General features: G+C 38.6%; 2 protein-coding genes across 2 annotated transcripts in view; both read left to right on the plus strand.

Moving 5' to 3' along the window:
* NAA15 (N-alpha-acetyltransferase 15, NatA auxiliary subunit) overlaps window positions 1-10691 on the plus strand; it is a 36040-nt gene extending 25349 nt beyond the window's left edge. The window contains exons 13-20 of the mRNA XM_063136177.1: window positions 120-248; window positions 1212-1425; window positions 2423-2616; window positions 4536-4644; window positions 5660-5758; window positions 6984-7127; window positions 8803-8900; window positions 9275-10691. Of these exons, the coding sequence (XP_062992247.1) occupies window positions 120-248; window positions 1212-1425; window positions 2423-2616; window positions 4536-4644; window positions 5660-5758; window positions 6984-7127; window positions 8803-8900; window positions 9275-9475 (1188 nt within the window). The 3' untranslated portion in view covers window positions 9476-10691. The remainder of the gene's footprint in view (window positions 1-119; window positions 249-1211; window positions 1426-2422; window positions 2617-4535; window positions 4645-5659; window positions 5759-6983; window positions 7128-8802; window positions 8901-9274) is intronic.
* A 2681-nt stretch (window positions 10692-13372) lies between these two features.
* On the plus strand, window positions 13373-17939 carry RAB33B (RAB33B, member RAS oncogene family). Its single transcript, XM_063135310.1, has 2 exons — window positions 13373-13613; window positions 14466-17939. The coding sequence occupies exons 1-2, from the start codon at window positions 13374-13376 to the stop codon at window positions 14904-14906; spliced, it is 681 nt and encodes a 226-aa protein (XP_062991380.1). The 5' UTR covers window position 13373; the 3' UTR covers window positions 14907-17939.
* The last annotated feature ends 492 nt before the right edge of the window (window positions 17940-18431 follow it).

The raw sequence follows: 18431 nt of genomic DNA on the forward strand, positions 1-18431 counted from the left end.
TGTTAATTAAAGATACCCTTCAGAATCAAAATTACTTACTTTTCTGAGCAACTGTGAGTATAAGATGAATATTTGTAACAACTTACCGTGTTTTGAAATCTTTCTAAAATCTCTTCTAGGAAGGAACATCAGCAGTAGAAAACTTGAATGAAATGCAGTGCATGTGGTTCCAGACAGAATGCGCCCAAGCTTATAAAGCAATGAATAAATTTGGAGAAGCACTTAAAAAATGCCATGAAATTGAGAGAGTATGTATCTAATGACTTCAGTTTAATATTTCTTTGTTGTTGTTTTCAGGAATCATGTTTGACAAATCTTAAGTGTTTTGTTTAGGACCTTAAGTGTTTTGTCTGTATGTGTTACAGTGTGTGTGTGTGTGTGTGTGTGTGTGTGTGTGTGTGTATTTAAACTTTATTGTGAATATCAACAAACAAAACAGAAAATACATCATGAAAACGGGGGGGACCCCATACATTGTGTATATAGAATTATCATTTCCATCGTATGAACTGTTTAAAAAAAAAAGGGAGAGAGTTATACAAAGGTTTCAAAAAAAGCAGACCAAATATTTCTATATTTATCCACTTGCAAGTTGCGTCTATATAACACTCGTTCAAAAGTTGATGTTATTAGGTCCTCAATCCATTGCATTATGGGAGGTGTGAATTTTTCCTTCCAATGTGATAATATAAGACTTGTATATTTTTATTTTAACTCATATTGGAATCTAACTGTAGGCTGCACTTTATTTCCCATTATACTGCTTAAGTCCAAAATTTTGTAATATACTTAAGTTGCCTGTGTGTTTTTCCATTTAAAACCGCTATAAAGTTAGAACTACATGAATCTTTAAAATTATGTCACACACAAGCTCAATTCAGGTTTAATATCAAACCATGGTTTGGTGATTGGGAAGCACCTCTGGGCCGACACGCTCTCCCTCTTCCCATGCAGCTTCTCTTTTATCCGCTTGTGATCTTAGGTAATCATAATCGTGTCATGACAGCAGAACTGGTAAACTATGGTTCTTTGTTTCCAAACCATGTTTTGTAGATCCACTTCAAGTGCTAAACTTTTGTTACCGCTTTCTGATATGTTGTGTTAGCAACATTTGCCATTATGATGCTAAAGTTTCATTTCAGAAGCTTGATAATTGTTTCTAAGGTACTTGTGATTTCTGGTGTTTGCTAAATAACATAATATTGTGTTAGCATTTTGTAGAAATCACAGATGATCAGTTTGACTTCCACACATACTGTATGAGGAAAATTACACTTCGATCATATGTGGACTTGTTGAAACTAGAAGATGTACTTCGGCAGCACCCATTTTATTTTAAGGCAGCAAGAATTGCCATAGAAATATACTTGAAGCTTCATGATAACCCTCTGACAGATGAGAACAAAGAACACGAGGCCGATACAGGTATTCATCATATGCAATATAGTTAGTCTTAGGTTTGTGTATGTGCTAAGTGCCTACTATGTACTTTTCTTTACTGTGTTACCTTTGTTACTATGGTTTGTATCTAGTGGTGTCATTCTGCCTCTCGAAGGGAGACGGGTGGAAGAAGAGATTTCCCCTCCCCTTGCTCCCCACATCTGCTCCAGAGGCCCCCTGGAGCAGGTTTGGGAGGGCTGCAGTAGGAGGAGAGTCTGGAAAAGTCTTGTTCTGCAAATGGATGTCCACTCATACAATGTTGGCTACAAGCCTATTTTTATTATTATTATTATTATTATTATTATTATTATTATTATTATTATTATTTGCATTGCTATACTGCCCAATAGCTGAAGCTCCCTGGGCGGTTCACAAGAGGGGAAAAATGGTAGATAGAGTTGCCTTGCAATAAAAAGTGCATACTGCACTGTATTTAAAAGAAAAGTTCTTCCCAGTTCAGAAACCTAAATATGCAGTTAATATTTAGGAGTTACAGCAGGGGTGGGCGAGCCAAAAGTAGATCTCCTTATGGCGAGCAGAAAGTACACCTCCATTTTGGACTGACTATTGGTCATGCTGGCAGGAGCTGCTGGGAGTTGAAATCCTAAACATCTGGAGATCTACGTTACGCCCACCGCTGAGTTACAGTGCAGTATACTGGGCCTCCAGTATTTGTTTGAAATTTACATGGATGATTCAAAGCACAGTTAAATGCAGAATTAAAGGTTCTGCAGATACTTTGACCTTTTGTATCATAAGAAGCTACAAAACTTATATTGTGGCAATGCATATAGTTCTGGTTGAGGGCGAGTTAGATGGGCCACAGTGGGCCTTTATAAGCCAACCAGTTTGTGGGCATAATTTGGAGACTAAAAGTTGAGCTAGAAGATTGAAATAATAGACGAATAATTTAAGCTGTAAGAAACTAGGTTGATAAAAATTGGATCTTCTATGCATAATCAAGTGGGCTTTTTATATATAGCAAACATGTCTGATAAGGAGCTAAAGAAGCTACGCAATAAGCAGAGGAGAGCTCAGAAAAAAGCTCAACTAGAAGAGGAGAAAAAGAATGCTGAAAAGGAGAAGCAGCAACGAAACCAGAAAAAGAAGAAAGATGATGATGATGAAGAAATAGGAGGACCAAAGGAAGAGCTTATTCCTGAGAAGCTAGCAAAGGTATTCAAATTGTAGAATGTAAATTGTTTGAACATGAATGAATGAATGAATGAATATATTTTATTACGGTCATTGACCAATTCCAACAGTACATTTAATGGAACTATTCAAAGAGAATTCCACTTCAAATTATACCACTTCAAAAGTAATTTTTCCATAATCCTTTGTCAAGGTATTTGCAGCTTACTCAGTTAGAAGTAGTAGTTTCTATCAGGGCCTTGATACGCCCCGCTCCCAGGAACGTCTGTTTCCATGCTCCATTTATCGAGCGTGGGGAGGTAGCCAATGTGGCTCTTTCAGTGCTGGCTATGAGGGCTAGGTGGCAGAGAGTGCGGTTTCCTAGATATGAGGTTGGAGCCCAGGAAGCCAACCAATCCTATGTCCTCCCAGATGCTGGCTGCAAACCAAAAAGTAAGCAGCAAAGAAATAACTGGGGACTTTGGCATCTGAAAACCCTCAAAACAAGAAATGAATATATTCATGGTGAGTGTCAAGTCCCTCATAGAAGCTACTACTTGTGATTAAGCTTGCAGATACCTTAGGAATTATGGCAAAATCCATGTTGGAACTGGCACATGCTTTACTAGTTACATGCTATTTTTTAAAAGTGATCTCCTTTTAAAAATAACTACATGAAGCAGAAATCTATAATCAAACATAAAGTCTCTAATATGTGGATATTAGAGACTTTACTCATTTCAGAACAATGACTTGCTTCTCTAGCTGATCTGGTACTTGGCTGCTCTCACATGCACCAGGATGTTGGCTCACAGGATCTATCAGTATTTAGTTGTATAGTGAGATAGGTTTGAAGTCTCTTACCACAAGAGTAGATATTTGCTTTTGCTGTACCTCTAACATACTTTTCCTTTCAAGGGAAACCAACTTGATCTTGGTGGCAAATCATGGATTAATTAACCCACAATTTGTGGGTGCACTGCTCCAATTTTCAGAAACAATATATATTATTGTTAGCATGGTGCCCAAACCCAGACACTTCAGGTTATCTGTGGGTTAAACAACCCAAATTTAATCTGAGAACAAATCATATGTTAACTTCGTGCTGTTTACCCCTGAACAATCCAAAATGTCTGATTTCGGATGTCATGCTAATAACCTATGAACAGATTATTCGTAGGTTGTTTCTGAAAACTGAAAGTGGCATGCATATTATTGTAAATCGTGGTTTGGTGCCGTGACATGTAAACCAGGTCAGTGCCATTCTTGGATTCCTATAAAAATGAAAAGCAGTTTGAGAGGCATACGGAGCCATTTGATTTCTGCCATGAGCTACTGCTATCCCTGCATGATCAAGCAATGCCCCTTCTTTCAACTTGTAGTGGATACAAAACAGAAAGGGAAGATAAAAACCAATAAACTGATTTTAGCAAGAGAAAACTTTGACAACACCTTGATTTTTAATCGCTATGATTTTTTTCTGGATCACCTATATTCTTATCACTTTATTTGTCAGCTGGAAAGACAGTAAAACAATTATTCAGATTTATCAGCATTTGAAGTTCCACAACATAACATAACACCTATGTTGAGTATGGAGGACAACCTTGTATATTACAAGGAGCCCTTTATAGAGACACTGCACATTCCCCCACTCCCATCCCCTTAATCTGTGGAATCCCTGTAATTGAGATCCAGACTACCCATATCAGGAGGCCAGATTTTGCCCCCAACACAACATGGTATCCTGTGCTTTACATTTCTCCATAGCAATGAATGGCAGCCATTCACTTAGAAGAGGGTTAGATTTGGGTCTATGGCTAAATCTTTTCCTTCCCACCTGGTAACTTTCAGACACTAAGAATCAAGATTATCTTTATAGATATTCTTTCTGACAAATATTGTAGTCCTCTTGCAACTTTTTTATTTTGGCAAATATATTTTGCGGGATTTTTTTTTAGGTTGAAGCACCTTTGGAAGAAGCTATTAAGTTTTTAACTCCATTGAAGAATTTGGTAAAGAACAAAATAGAAACCCATCTTTTTGCCTTTGAAATTTACTTCAGGAAAGGTAAGTGAATAATTCTGCACGCACCAACAAACAGGCACATGTCTCCCAAGTGTAAGGTTGGCTCTTTAAGGAGACACATGGAGGTGCTGGGAAGAACATGAGCCCTAACAGTTTCTTCCATGCTGTGCTGATCCTGAATTTTGAGGGGCAAGTTTGGGCTTTAAATATTCCCACAAAATGTATGAAAAGGCCACAAATGATGGGTAATTTGTAATTCATCCATAAATATAAAGAGAATTGACCTGCAGGCCTTACATTGTGTTGGCCTAATCTACCCATATCTCATCTATCACTTGACACTGAAAAATTGTCAGAACAAGTGTGGTTAATCCTCAGTTAAAAACAAAATACTATGATATGGATCTACCAAGCTATTAAATAATTTCATAGAACTTAATATGCACACAGCAGCTCCTCCAACAATCTTAATCTGGCTAAGTGGTGCCTTTATTTTTAATTTAGTAATGCTACAAATTAAATAGTGTTGCTTACGAACATTTGAATTTCCAAAGTTTTGGGCAGCTAAACTGTATCACAATGCTAAGGTTTGATCCAAAGAACCTGTGGGTGAAGAAGGCATTCCGAGCGCCATTAACACATGTTGCTCAGGATAGTCTTCCGCCCTTCAGGAGCAGTCTTTGCAGGTAGGGTTGAGATGCTGGAAAAATGCCCTAGTTTACTAGCAATCAATTTGTACATGGGGAACGTTGGATCCAAACCAACTTGTTTGGTTTAATAGTTGCCAGAACTGACTGTATTTAAATTGAATAAAACTTACATTTCTTCTATTGATTGTTAGTTTTTTTTATCATATCTCTTTGCTGAAAATGTAGAAGCTAAAAGTTAATTACCATCTCATTTATTCTAGTTATTATGATTTCAGATGTAATTATCTTGATGATAACATCTAAAGCATAATTGGGTGCTCTTCTCAGATTCATGTGCTTTGTCTAACTTTCCTCGTAAATGAGAGTATTTTGTAATCCAGTTTTGTAATCTGTGTTATCCCCTACAGAAAAATTTCTTCTTATGCTGCAATCTGTGAAGAGAGCATTTACTATTGACCCCAGTCATCCATGGCTTCATGAGTGTATGATTCATCTTTTCAGCAGTGGTATGAATCTAATTTATGTGACATAGCAATCATGCTTTGTAGTTACCTCTTGCATTTGATTTGGCTCTGAAAATTCACTCAAATACGTATGGCAAAACATGCATATTTTCTGTTCATAAGATTTCTTTAAAAGGAGTAGTTGGATTTCCTTAGTGTGAGTGCCACATGCTATAAACAATCTCTGTTATAAATGAAGATGCAGTCTACTGTGTAACTGGATGTAACTAAACCCCATTTAGCAAAAGAAATCCTTACTGTCTCCACATTTCCTACTTTCCCCAATTTATCTTTTCAGATGAAGTACTGTGTAGTAATTTTTAATAGCTTGATCAGTATATAAAATAGTACAGTTCATGTTTTATAAATACGGCGGTCTTCAGAGAAGGGGGGGCAATACTTAGGGTTTTGCTGAACTGGAGTATTTTGACCATGTACATGAAGGCAGGGACAGCTGGGCTGGAATTGGGACACGGGCAGTGTTTTTGGAGGTATACAGATAGATTGCTGGAAAGCTCTGTCTACAATCCTCTTTGGTTCCTCAACCCTAAAGCAGGCTATGTACTCTCAGATATTTCTCAAAATTCATTCTCTCATAGTCCAATTCTATACTAGTTTCTGTGCTAAGTGAAGATGTGTAAACTAGCTCTACCTCAGGTTATCCGTAACATCTACCATGTCCAAAGCTGTGTACATTACAGACACAAAGAATATTGTATTAGCAACAAATAGTAGTTATTTATTTATTACATTTATATACCGCCCCATAGCCGAAGCTCTCTGGGTGAATTAAAGTTACATAGATGAATTGGTATATTTAGATGTAGAGAAGCCATTGCTCAGTGATGAAGCACATTAGCATGCAGAAAAACCCAGATGCAGTGGCCTAGTATCTTCTGTTAAAGGCTCTGAGTAGCTGGGATAGAACTGACACCTTGGAGAGCCATTGCCTGCCAGAATAAATACTGGGCTACATGGGTCAGTGATATGGCTCAGTATAAGGTAATTGTATGTGTTCATATGATTCCTTCATTTTTAGGCAAATAAAACAAAACTGGATTGTAAGATATGTGGGTATCTGTTTCTCACAATAGTATACAGGACAACTATTGGTTTGGGTATGATAGGGCCACCTTGAAGATTTAGTACAATAGGAGATGCAACTATAACTTGAGAAAGCATATTAACGCTTAACAAATTTTGCATTTAATTGTCTTTAATGCTATAGTTTCTGAAAGCAAAGATCTACAAGAAACAGTCAGGACAGTGTTGAATCAAGAAATGAATCGGCTTTTTGGGGCAACTAATCCAAAGAACTTCAATGAAACTTTCCTTAAACAGAACTATGATTCACTACCACACAGATTATCTGGTATGTAATTTGCTCTATATTCAAAGCTTACCTTAAGCATTTTATATTGCTCTGTCTTAAACTTCCACTCACAGTTCTACACATGCAACCTTGTCCAACATTTCAATTGTATTGATGGCAAGATGTCATTCATCATTCAGAGCACATTAGTAGTGACTACTTTCAAAAGGTTAGAGAGGGGATGTTAGAATGCTCACCCATAAAATAAAATACAGTGTATATAAATAATAAAAATAAAAACCTCCCTGTGCAAATTAAATTAGCCAGATTTTTTTAGCAATTTGATCCCCCACATGAAACTACTGCTTAATTGTATCAAGTGTTCCATTTTCTAAACATACAGAATCATGTCATAATTACAATACTGTAGAATTATGGAACTGTTTCTCTATAGCGAAGTAGCCAATCAAAGGAGGAGACACATAAAAGTGATGTTAACTCCTGTCATAGGGTAAACAAAAGAAGTACAAAGACAAGCCAGTCTAACAATACAGTGAAAATCCAAACAGTTGGAAGAAAACTTGGAATAAGAGAAATGTTTTGAAGCAAGTAGCTACCAAAATCATATCTGACATAATGCGAACTTATTCAAAACAAGTTATATAATTTTGCCTGGTTGCAAGTTGATGATTCTCAGAACTTTCAAAAAATCTAGCTATATATAGTATTTTTGGGGATGGGGGGTTGACTCTTAGTTCATGAAATGGTAACTACAACCAGTGTTACAAAAGGCTGTCTAAGACCTTGCCATAACTCTCCCCATTAAGCCCAGGACAACTGTTGGTTTGGGTATGATGGGCCTACCTTGAGGTTTTAGTAGAATAGGAGAAGCTACTTTAACTTGAAAAAGCATATTAAAGTGTATGACTTTATTTCAGTAAGGGGTGGTTACAAATTTTCCCAGCTACAATCAGGTGGGATTAGCAGCGGTCGCTTTATTTCCACGAGAATTACGCAGAAATACAATTAGGCTTCTTTCTCCTTACTGTTGTAATAAATTGTATTGATGCCGAGTTTCTGTGAGCAGACCTCCACTCACAAGTTAGTCCTGCTGGCAGAAATGGAGATTTTCACCAATTCTGTGTTACCCCCTTGCTCTGAATCTGCTCTGGAGTATAGTAGGACCCTCTGAAAAGATGTAGGGCATTGAGGGGGGAGGAGGGTTGCAGGGGAAATGGGCTAAAACCGCCTTCCTCCTCTTCTACCATTGGGAGCTTCCACTAGATTGAAAGCCCTTCCATTCACAGAAGGGACCATTAGCATGCAAGACAGAGTATTTATAGATAGAGGTGAAGGAAAAGCTAGCAGGTGCAAGAAATCTTTTCCTGGGACTTGCATGCAATTCACCGATGAATATATCCTCTATTTGTGGAGCCCCATATATACAAAGACATTGAAATATGAGAACTTGTATATACCTCCCATCCAGATATAAAGAAGGCATAGTCTGGAAGGGTAATTCCACACAACCCTTCCTTAGGTCAGAGTGTATCAAGGACTTAAAATAATGAGAGGAAAATTGTTATAAAGACTTCAGTGTGTACAGTGGAAATGTCCACTTGGATTTCTTGTAGTAGGCCCAGAATATCCATACCTTGAAAGTAGAATCAAATTATCACAACCTTTTGTTTCAGTTTTATGCTGAACTGAGTGGGGTTTTTTTCTGCTCTCCTAGCTGCCAAAATGGTGTATTATTTGGATCCTACTAGCCAGAAAAGAGCTGTGGAGTTGGCAACTTGCCTTGATGTATCCCTCACAAACAGAAATCTTCAGGTAAATGTGTCTGATAATACATAATTATTCTTTGACACCAGGTGCAACTTTTTCAAATGATATAGCAATTTCTTGTATTAAAAAGCTCCTCAGTTAATGGTACTGATAACACACTTAATGCCACCTTTTCATAATATGCTAATATATGCCTATTGAAGTATGGGTGGGAGGATGCTGTTGCGCTCATGTCCTCGTTTTTTTTTCTGCGAGCAGGTAAGTTAATCACTGTGTGAACAGAATGCTGGAGTAGATGGTCATTGGTCTGATATAAGAATATGTAAAATATATTTTTAAAAACGTGGAACTACTAGTAATGTGAATTGCTGGCACACAAGGTCTTTTAAAAGGAGTAACACTATTTTTCCCCCCATTAGACTTGTATGGAGGTATTGGAAGCATTGAGTGATGGTAGCCTTGGAGACTGTAAAGAAGCAGCTGACATGTACAGAGCAAATTGTCATAAGCTTTTCCCTTTTGCTTTGGCTTTTATGCCCCCTGGATATGAAGAGGATATGAAGATCACAGTTAATGGAGATATATCTGCAGAAACCGAAGAACTGGCCAATGAAATATGAACTTTTTAAAAAGAGTGGAATGATTTTGGACCGTATCTGGTGTATAATATTTTTGTCACGCACCTGCTGAATTGTTCTAACCTACACAGAAAACGGAAGGAGTAAAAATGGTTGCCTTCAAAGTTTTACTTTTTTTATCCTGCTGACGAAGTATATAATATAAAGTAACATATTTCTGGATATAGGTGGCTTAGTTTAAGAAAAACTAAGCACTGCTAAAATTGAAAAGTATCCCTTATCTACACACCCCGTTTTTAAACTAATTTATATGGAATCTGAAGGCTTAACACCCATGGGAGCAGGTGTGTGGCAGAAATATTACTTTAAATTTGTCTTGTTGAGATTACTATCTCAAGACAGCAAAGATGCTGTTTTAGCACTGGATCCTTTTCACTGAGCACAAAGAGTTGTTGGGGCTTAAGCATCTGACCGATTTTGATACAGAGCTGATTCTACCCTTTGGAAGTATGCAATGTGAATCATTATTTGCAAACAAACCTGCAACACATATATAATGTTGTTGTAGAGACTGGGATTTAAAATATGAAGCAAAATAACGAAACATAAGGTGTTCAATAAGCTTGTTGTGTCTCCGAAATTCACTGCACGTGATCAGTTTGGTGTTCTTGCACCACAGTTTTTAAATGAAGGAATTGGTTAGGACACTCTGTTTTAATTGCAATTTGAAAAGGAATCGATTCTGCTGTTTAGGAGATCAGTATGACAGCATTGTTTGGCTAAACTTTTTAAAACTGTAATGCAAGAACCAAATGAAATTATGCACTGTGATGTGGCACCAACTAATTAGAAAGACAGCATGTATTTTTCACGTAAAGTGAAAATATAAATGAACATAAGTATGGCTTGAAATTTCAAAGAGAGGAACTCCTGGCTACCAATTTGCAACTGATCGAGAGACTAATTGTTTAAAACCTCAGCAGGCCTTGTTCACGTTATGCAGAAAAAAGTGCTGCAGTTTAGATACCTCTGGAACTTTTCCACAGTGTCACAGGTTTGTAATACTTGAAGCCCTACATTTCTAAGAATATATTTCTTGCTCAGTTGTTTCAGGCAAGCCCATGACTTTGTAACTTTTAACGGGCCCAAGATTTTTTTTCAATAACAGACCAGCTTCTTATTCCTGCAGTTACAGATGTAATTTCCTTTGTCAAACATAAGGTACCAAATATAATGCAATAAAATGTTTTGAAAAAGAGTTGTGTGACTGTAGAGTTTGGAAATTGCTGTCAGGTGAAGAGGTGTAGTGCAAGACCAATGTAAAATACTATTAGTATAATAGGTTTATATTAGTGTTGGTGAAATCCCACAATGCATAATGCAACAGTGCTTCGAGACACTACTTCCCCTTCCTGCCCTCCTTCTCCAATAAAGTTAACCACAATGGCTGCTGTTGTGGTCACTAATTTCAGACTTTGCAGTAATGGCTCCTGGACTTAATACTAAATAGGGCTGCAAAATACAATCTCTCTATGAGGAATACAAATCAAACGAGAACTTATATTGGCTAAAGTCTGGGAATAGAAATATAAAGTATAGCGTAGGAAATGATAAAAATTGTTGCCAATCTGAGAAACCTGACAGTTGACACTGTGGTTTTCATTGTTGTACATCTCTTAAGAGAGATCATTACTCTTTCTGTGAAAAGAAAAATTTAAAAGAAATGTATTGACTTGTCATTAATCTAGAAACTTGCTCTTTTGGCATATGTACATCTTTGAACAAAAGTAGTTTGCCATGACCTTGTGTTAACCAAAATTTTAATAGGCAACTATATCTAAATGATTACTTTGCTGTTAATAGCATGAACAACCCATGAAGAGAACCCATGGTTTGCTGTGTGTTCATAGTTTGTTAGCAACTATGGTTTGTTAGCACAGGTGGGTTCAGACAACATGATAACCCATGTTTCAATCAACAACAACCTACAGTTCAATGACAACCCACACAACCCATACTCAACCCTTGAGTGTGGATTATTGTGTTGTCTGAACTCAGTCATTGTGTCAACTGTGTTGTTACATTTGAAATGAGAGTCTGTAAAGATTTGAAGTTACCATGTCACCAAGGTCTGCAGATAGGTTATTACTATTTTCTGATTTTTTTCTTAGTGATTTTTTTTCAAACTTAGCCATATTATTGTACAGCAATCCAACAAGAAATGCTATGTGCAGCCATGAAGGGTCATGGACACAACACTGAGACAGCCTTGTCAAGCAGGGTGCTCTGCTGAGTGGTAGAGCTTACTGTGAATAGGTAATTTGGGCCATCCCCTTTTCCTTTTGTGATAATGTTTAGTAACCTAAAGTTGGTCAGATACATAAGTTTTGTCTCAATCGTGGCTTTCATTTTCTTTGTATATAGGTTTATGTTTCATCACAGTTGGGGCTGTGGGTATCCTGCAGTTATATCAGTTAAATTAGGAATTACCTAACGGGTGTAGAATTACACAGCCTAAGAAAAGAATTGTTTTTCTTGATACAGAATTGCAACACACTTGACACTTTCACAGAACAATTCCCACTTTTGATGTTTTAAAATGCTTTTTATTTTTCTCACAATAACATGGATATTTGAAATGTTTCAGTGGAAGGGTGTGACATTAATAGGGGTCTGAATATGAAAAACCCTGCTTCAGATTTAGATTCCTGCACTACAGCTCTGATACATTTTGATCATGTTAATGTAGCTATGTACAAGGCATTTTTAGAAGATGATGATCTTGGGGAGTTGCCAGCAAGAAGTTCTGACAAGACAATTCACTGTCAAGGTAAGAACAATGTTTGGCAGGGTGGAGGAAATGTGGCCTCCTTCCCTGGTAGGAAAGACAGAGAAAACAAGAAGTCCCTGCCTGCAGGCTAATCTCAGGTTTTGCTTAGGTGCAGGAACGGACTTCTGCAGTATTAAGGCAGCATCCTCCTTACCACAGGGGCCAACCAGGTGCTTCTGGGGGAAGCTCAGGATAGGACATGAAGGCAGTGGCCAGCAGCTGATACAAACACTATCTCTGATGCAGGAGATTCCACTTAACCATCATGTGCCAATAACGATTAATAGCCCAATTTTTAATAAATTTGCCTAATCCCCTTTTTGCGGCCAACTCACTGCATCATTGGTCCATAAATTGTGTGCTGTATGAAGAAGCAGTTCCTTTTCCCTGCCCTAGATCGCCTGTTAATCAGTTTCACTGGATGCCCCACCAACTTGAGCTCTAGTATTGAGAAGGGAGAGCTAAATTATCCACTTTCTTCAGGACGCGCATAATTTCACAGGCCTCGATCATGTCCACTCGCCTTCCCTCAACTATAGAGCAATTTTTGTCATATCTTTGTGGGGTGGCGAGTGAGATCCAGATCCGCGGCAGGTGTCTATAGCGAGCAGAGCAACGCCGTATTGCAGCTTGACCCCCGCCCCACAGCCAACTGGTTGGCTTGCTGTTAAAAGTCCTATGTGGAGGGGTAGATGGGGGGAAGTTTTGTGGGCAGGCACGCGCCTTCCCACTTCTCGCGTGCTTTCGAGCTCCCAAGGCGAGAGAGAAACGCCCCTGTCCCTCCATGACCTCACTCTCTTCGGCTTCGCCAGAAAAGGGGCGGAGCGATGCCTCCTACGTGGCTTCATGTGGGCCAACAGCCACCGCCGCCTCCTCAGGCGCTGGCCGGAGAAGGCGGGAATAGCGAGCGCGCGGCGTTGACGCTTCTACCGCCGCCTCAAAGCAATGAGCGCGCGCGCCCCAAAGAAGCCTTCGGCCGCGGCGGCAGCAGCAGTAGCTGCTGAGCATGCGTGCGGGCCTTGCTTCTTCCGCAGCGAATCCCTCCGCCAGGTGGGCCTGAAAATTGACGGACTCGGTGAAGCGGCGACGGGCCCCGCTTAGGGCCCGGTGATGGCGGCTGAGGTGGAGTCGTCGCTGGAGTTCAGCTTGTCCAGCAGCGGCACGGGCCCGGCGACGCTGCCTCCGGCGCGCTCCCGCATCTTCAAGATCATCGTCATCGGGGACTCGAACGTGGGGAAAACGTGCCTCACCTACCGCTTCTGCGCCGGCCGTTTTCCGGAGCGCACCGAGGCCACCATCGGGGTGGATTTCCGCGAGCGCGCCGTCGACATCGACGGGGAGCGAATCAAGGTGCGGCAGCCGGTCCTCTCTTCCCGAGGGCCTCCCTTTGGCCTCAGGGGCGGTGGACCGTTAATTCACAGCCTCCACGCTCCCTGAGCTGGCACAAGGTTCCCCAAACTTTGGCCATGCACTAAGGCAGCCTTTCCAAGCTTGGTACCCTTCAGGTGTGTTGGACTGCAATGCCCAGCATCAATGGCTGAGGGCTGCTGGGAACTGTAGTCCAACACATCTGGAGGGTACCAAGCTTGGAAAGGCCTTAGTGCATGGCCAAAGTTTGGGGATAATGTGTTCTATTCTAGGCGTACCTCGTTTTTCTTTTCTAAACCCAACAGCTTATACTACTTTTCAGGTATAACTAATTGACATCAAGCTCTTCTTAATATCTGTTCATGTTTAAACAGATCTGTGATCTATAGAAATTGGAGGGATCTGTTTATCACCGTACTTTTATATATGCCTATTATCACCTTAATGTTGCTCCTCATGAAATTTACAACTTATGACAAACTATGGTTTAAGTAAAGCATGGGTTAGCATTGTGTGCAAACCAGAGCCATTTCTGAGATGCAAGATCCTAACCTATATGAAAGACAGACAGGTATTAGCATTTAAAATTGGCATCTAAAGCAGTATTTTGAAAAGACTTCCTTGTAGAAATGTTCATTTATGTATATTGTATTATTTTTTGGCTGAAAGAAGTGGTTAAATACTTCATCTTCCTTTAAAAACCTATCTAAAAAGATTCATGAAGAGAAATCATAGTTGTAGAAAGGTGCTGTCTTGTTAAAGTTAAAATTGAAATCTGTTCTTGTTTCTTCTTTCTCTCTCTTCACTCTCCCCCCGCCCCCGGCACTACTCTAGATTCAGCTCTGGGATACAGCAGGGCAGGAACGATTCAGGAAGAGCATGGTACAGCACTATTACAGAAATGTACATGCAGTCGTGTTTGTATACGATATGACAAATCTTGCCAGTTTTCATAACTTGCCGTTGTGGATTGAGGAGTGCAAACAACACTTGCTCACCAATGATATACCCCGGATTTTGGTTGGAAACAAATGTGATCTAAGGAATGCAATTCAGGTGCCTACAGACATGGCTCAGAAGTTTGCTGACACTCATAGCATGCCACTGTTTGAAACTTCTGCTAAAAATCCTAATGACAATGACCACGTGGAAGCCATATTTATGACACTGGCTCATAAGCTCAAGAGCCATAAGCCACTTATGCTTAGTCAGCCATCTGCTAACACAATTCACTTAGAACCTGCATCAAAACCTGCTATGACGTGTTGGTGTTAGCTCAGTATTTTTGCGGTCATCACTTTGTTATGTTTGCCAGTGCTTTAAGAGAGTGATATTGATAATGTTCCAGTTTAGTAGCAATTATGTTGGATCTTCTGGGCACTGTCCTCAGCAAGATGTGTTCCACACTTGCATTTGCACTTTGTAAACTGTAGAATCTCAATTAATGACGTTTAGCTGGAAATTAGATTTTTCAAATGAAGCTCGACCCCTCATCCCATTAAGATCACTTAGTTTTGAGAACTTTTCTCCACTAAACAAAAATGAAAATGTTTGTTAGGTAAAATCGCTGATGCCTTTAGTATTCTATTTGAGCAGACCACGGTTCTATAAAACCCAAAGAGCAGTAGGATGTGATAATCTTAGTTGTTTGGTAAATGGATTAGTGAAATGTACACTCCTATTTCATATTTTAATCAGTGCACTGGAAGAAAAACTTAACATCAGTGCTGGTATTAGGAAGCCTCTTGTCTTTATGTCTTGCAACTTTATTTTAAACTCTATAGATCCATTACAGAAGTAAGTGATAATTCACTGTGTTTTCTGCCTTAACTTATGGTTTTATTCCCTTTATAGCATATTTCAATTGCTTGGCACTCTATATCTGAGAGAGCAAGAGACAGAAATTACATTGAAAAAAATATCTAGGATTGTTCCATATTATCATGTTATATTTTGCAAGATGGAAGAAAATCATGGAAAACTAATGCAGCTTTGAATTTTTTAGCCAAATTGTATTGTATGTTGCTCTTGTAACCACAACAATGGTATACATTCAATGGTGGCATTGCTTTGGAGGCGGAGTCATCAGTAGTATTAACATACCTTGTCATTATATCTTTAAAAGCCCCAAGCAGCAAGAGTTGATGTAGCCATGGAGGTCCCACTTTGCTGCTCCACTGGGCTTTTGTCTCTCCTCATGCTGCCTGATGTAGGGCAGAATTGGAGATCAGGATGGTGAAGGGAAAGATGAACAAGTGCAGTAGGCGACACTTCCCTCTTTGCTTTGGAGCTTTTAAAAGACAGTACATACATTCTAGAGGCTGAGACCAGCATCAGTCTGTAGGCTTTGTATTCTTAACATTCTAACAACATATGGTGCACTGGTAGATTAGCAGTATTAGCAGTGACTTATACAGCATCCAAACTACCCAAAACCTGAGACTTCATTCCAGACAAAGATGTTTAGGGATAGGACGCAAGATTGTGAAGCAAACTTCAAGGTGAAAGGGTTTAGGATTGCAAAATTAATCCTAATATTCAGTGAATTGCAAACGTAGGCTCATGTGAACGACATTGGAAGAATAAACATTTGCCAGTGTGGCTGGTTAACTGGCTGTTTTTTGCTTTTAAAATAGACTGAAACAGGAACAACTTCACTTCAGTAACTGCAATATGTAAGCAAATTACTACATGTGTGTCTTAGCTGTTAAAATATGGAGGGGACAGTCTCTTATCTGATAGTATTTTTTAAAAAACATGAATAAAGGCAGCTGCCCTACATAGGTAAATTTAGCAGCAAGTTTTTTTGTGAACCGCCCAGAGAGCTTCGGCTATTGGGCGGTATAAAAATGTAATAAATAAATAAAAAATAAATAATGATATAAGGGGCTCTTCAGATCAGTTTGCAGTATAAATTGTTTAGGATTGGATATATGACAGATCTGGCTTGATGACTTTGTATGGACATCTTTCTTCTATTATAACTCACCTTCCCCTCTTTCTCCTACTTCCCAAACCTATGAGAGCTATGCTGCTCCTAGCAATGGTGCAGGAGGGTGGGCAGGCCTTCGGAATATGCACTACTTGTACAAGTGCCAACTTCAGGCCTTCCAGCACTGAGCTTTCACTGAGTGGAAATCATGGTGCCAATCTCCATCTCCCTGCACAAATAGACTTCCAGATATTCAGATATGTCCTCACTAAGCAAGACCATCACATTAAAGGAATTATTAATTTGTGTCAACTAGCTGAATTGATTAAATATGCATACGCTTGTGCAGGAATAAAACTGTTCTTAAGGGGGAAAGTGTAAGTCCTTTCTTTTTAGATGATGCACGCATTTGTTGTGCTTGGTATATTAGAAAAGACGTTCTTTCCTGCATGAAAGAGAATGGGGATTTATGTTCATTTTAATGTTCATACCCTGTTTTTCTTTCCATGAGGAAACCCAAAGCAGCTAACAATAACAGGAGTGCAACTTCTTACAATGGTGCCTGCTACTTGATGTTTTAATCTGCAACTTGATGCGATTAATCTAAATATACATGAATTGCACAAGAGTTGGTCTTAACTCTCGGTTCTTCAATAGCATTAATGGGTAGTGCAATCCTTTTGCTCCTCATCTTCATTTATTTAACTGATGTTTCACAGATTTCACATTTCATGTTAATTACGCACAACCTTTTGGTTACATGAAAAGGGAAAGTAAGCCATGGAACACAAGTCACCATTGGATTTTATTAAAAGGAAATGGAATATCAGTATTATATGTTAACCCTTAAAGAACAACTTTCTAAATGTTGATTTATACTATATCCGATTGATGCTCTTGAAAAACTACATATGAGTGTCTTATCAAGCTTTTAACCTTGGCCGTATTATGACTGAAGGCAGATCAAGTTAAATGTAATTATCAAACAAAAGAAAAATAGGCATTATTCTGTTGCAGATTAGTACAGTGAAATATAAAATAGTAGCTTATTGGTTTAAGAATATATATTGACTGCACCTTAAACAGAGTAAAATGCAGGGAGCACAATCCATGTGCATAGTGGGCCAAATATATAAGTGGATTGTGTCCAGAATTTTTAGATAATCTTTACTTTTTCTTTGCTAATCACTACAACTGTAACAGGGCTTTCTTTAGTTTTTATACAACACTTGAAAAAGGGATTTTTTTTAAAAAAAAAAAAGCAACTGCTCTAAACCTTAATTTTGATTTGGTTTACATACCTTCCAGGAATAATAATGTTTTTAATGCTAAGTGTCTTTAATGATTTTTAATAAAGGAATGTTCTTAAAACATGATTTATCCACTTTAGAGGATTCACCTTTTACTTTTGAGTTAACATGAAGTAACGGATATATTTGAATGCAAACATAACAGTAATGCATGTCTGTAAATTTTATCATGTCTTAAAGCACAAAAATGCAAGGTTCTGTAATCACAATGAATAGGATGTTGCTGAAAAATAACTGCAATTCTATACAGACTTACTTGAGAGTAAGCCCTGTTGAACTTACTGGGGGTTACTTTGGTGTAGACATGCATAGGATTGCACTGTCATTCATAGAGGAGCAAGATATACAGACTTCTTTAGCTTATAGCAAGAATGTGAAATGGTTATTTTGGCACTAACAGTATATATGTCGTCATATAATACTGTAACATAACATTTGGCTTTGTCATATTTTCAATACAAGTTTTTTGGTAGTATCATACATAAAATGTTAATCCACAATGTTTTCCAATTTAACAATGCTTTACCCCAACTGTCAATTTCGTTTTACCTTTCCTAA

This window comes from Elgaria multicarinata, chromosome 10, assembly GCF_023053635.1.
Source record: "Elgaria multicarinata webbii isolate HBS135686 ecotype San Diego chromosome 10, rElgMul1.1.pri, whole genome shotgun sequence".
Classification (NCBI taxonomy): Eukaryota; Metazoa; Chordata; class Lepidosauria; order Squamata; family Anguidae; genus Elgaria; species Elgaria multicarinata.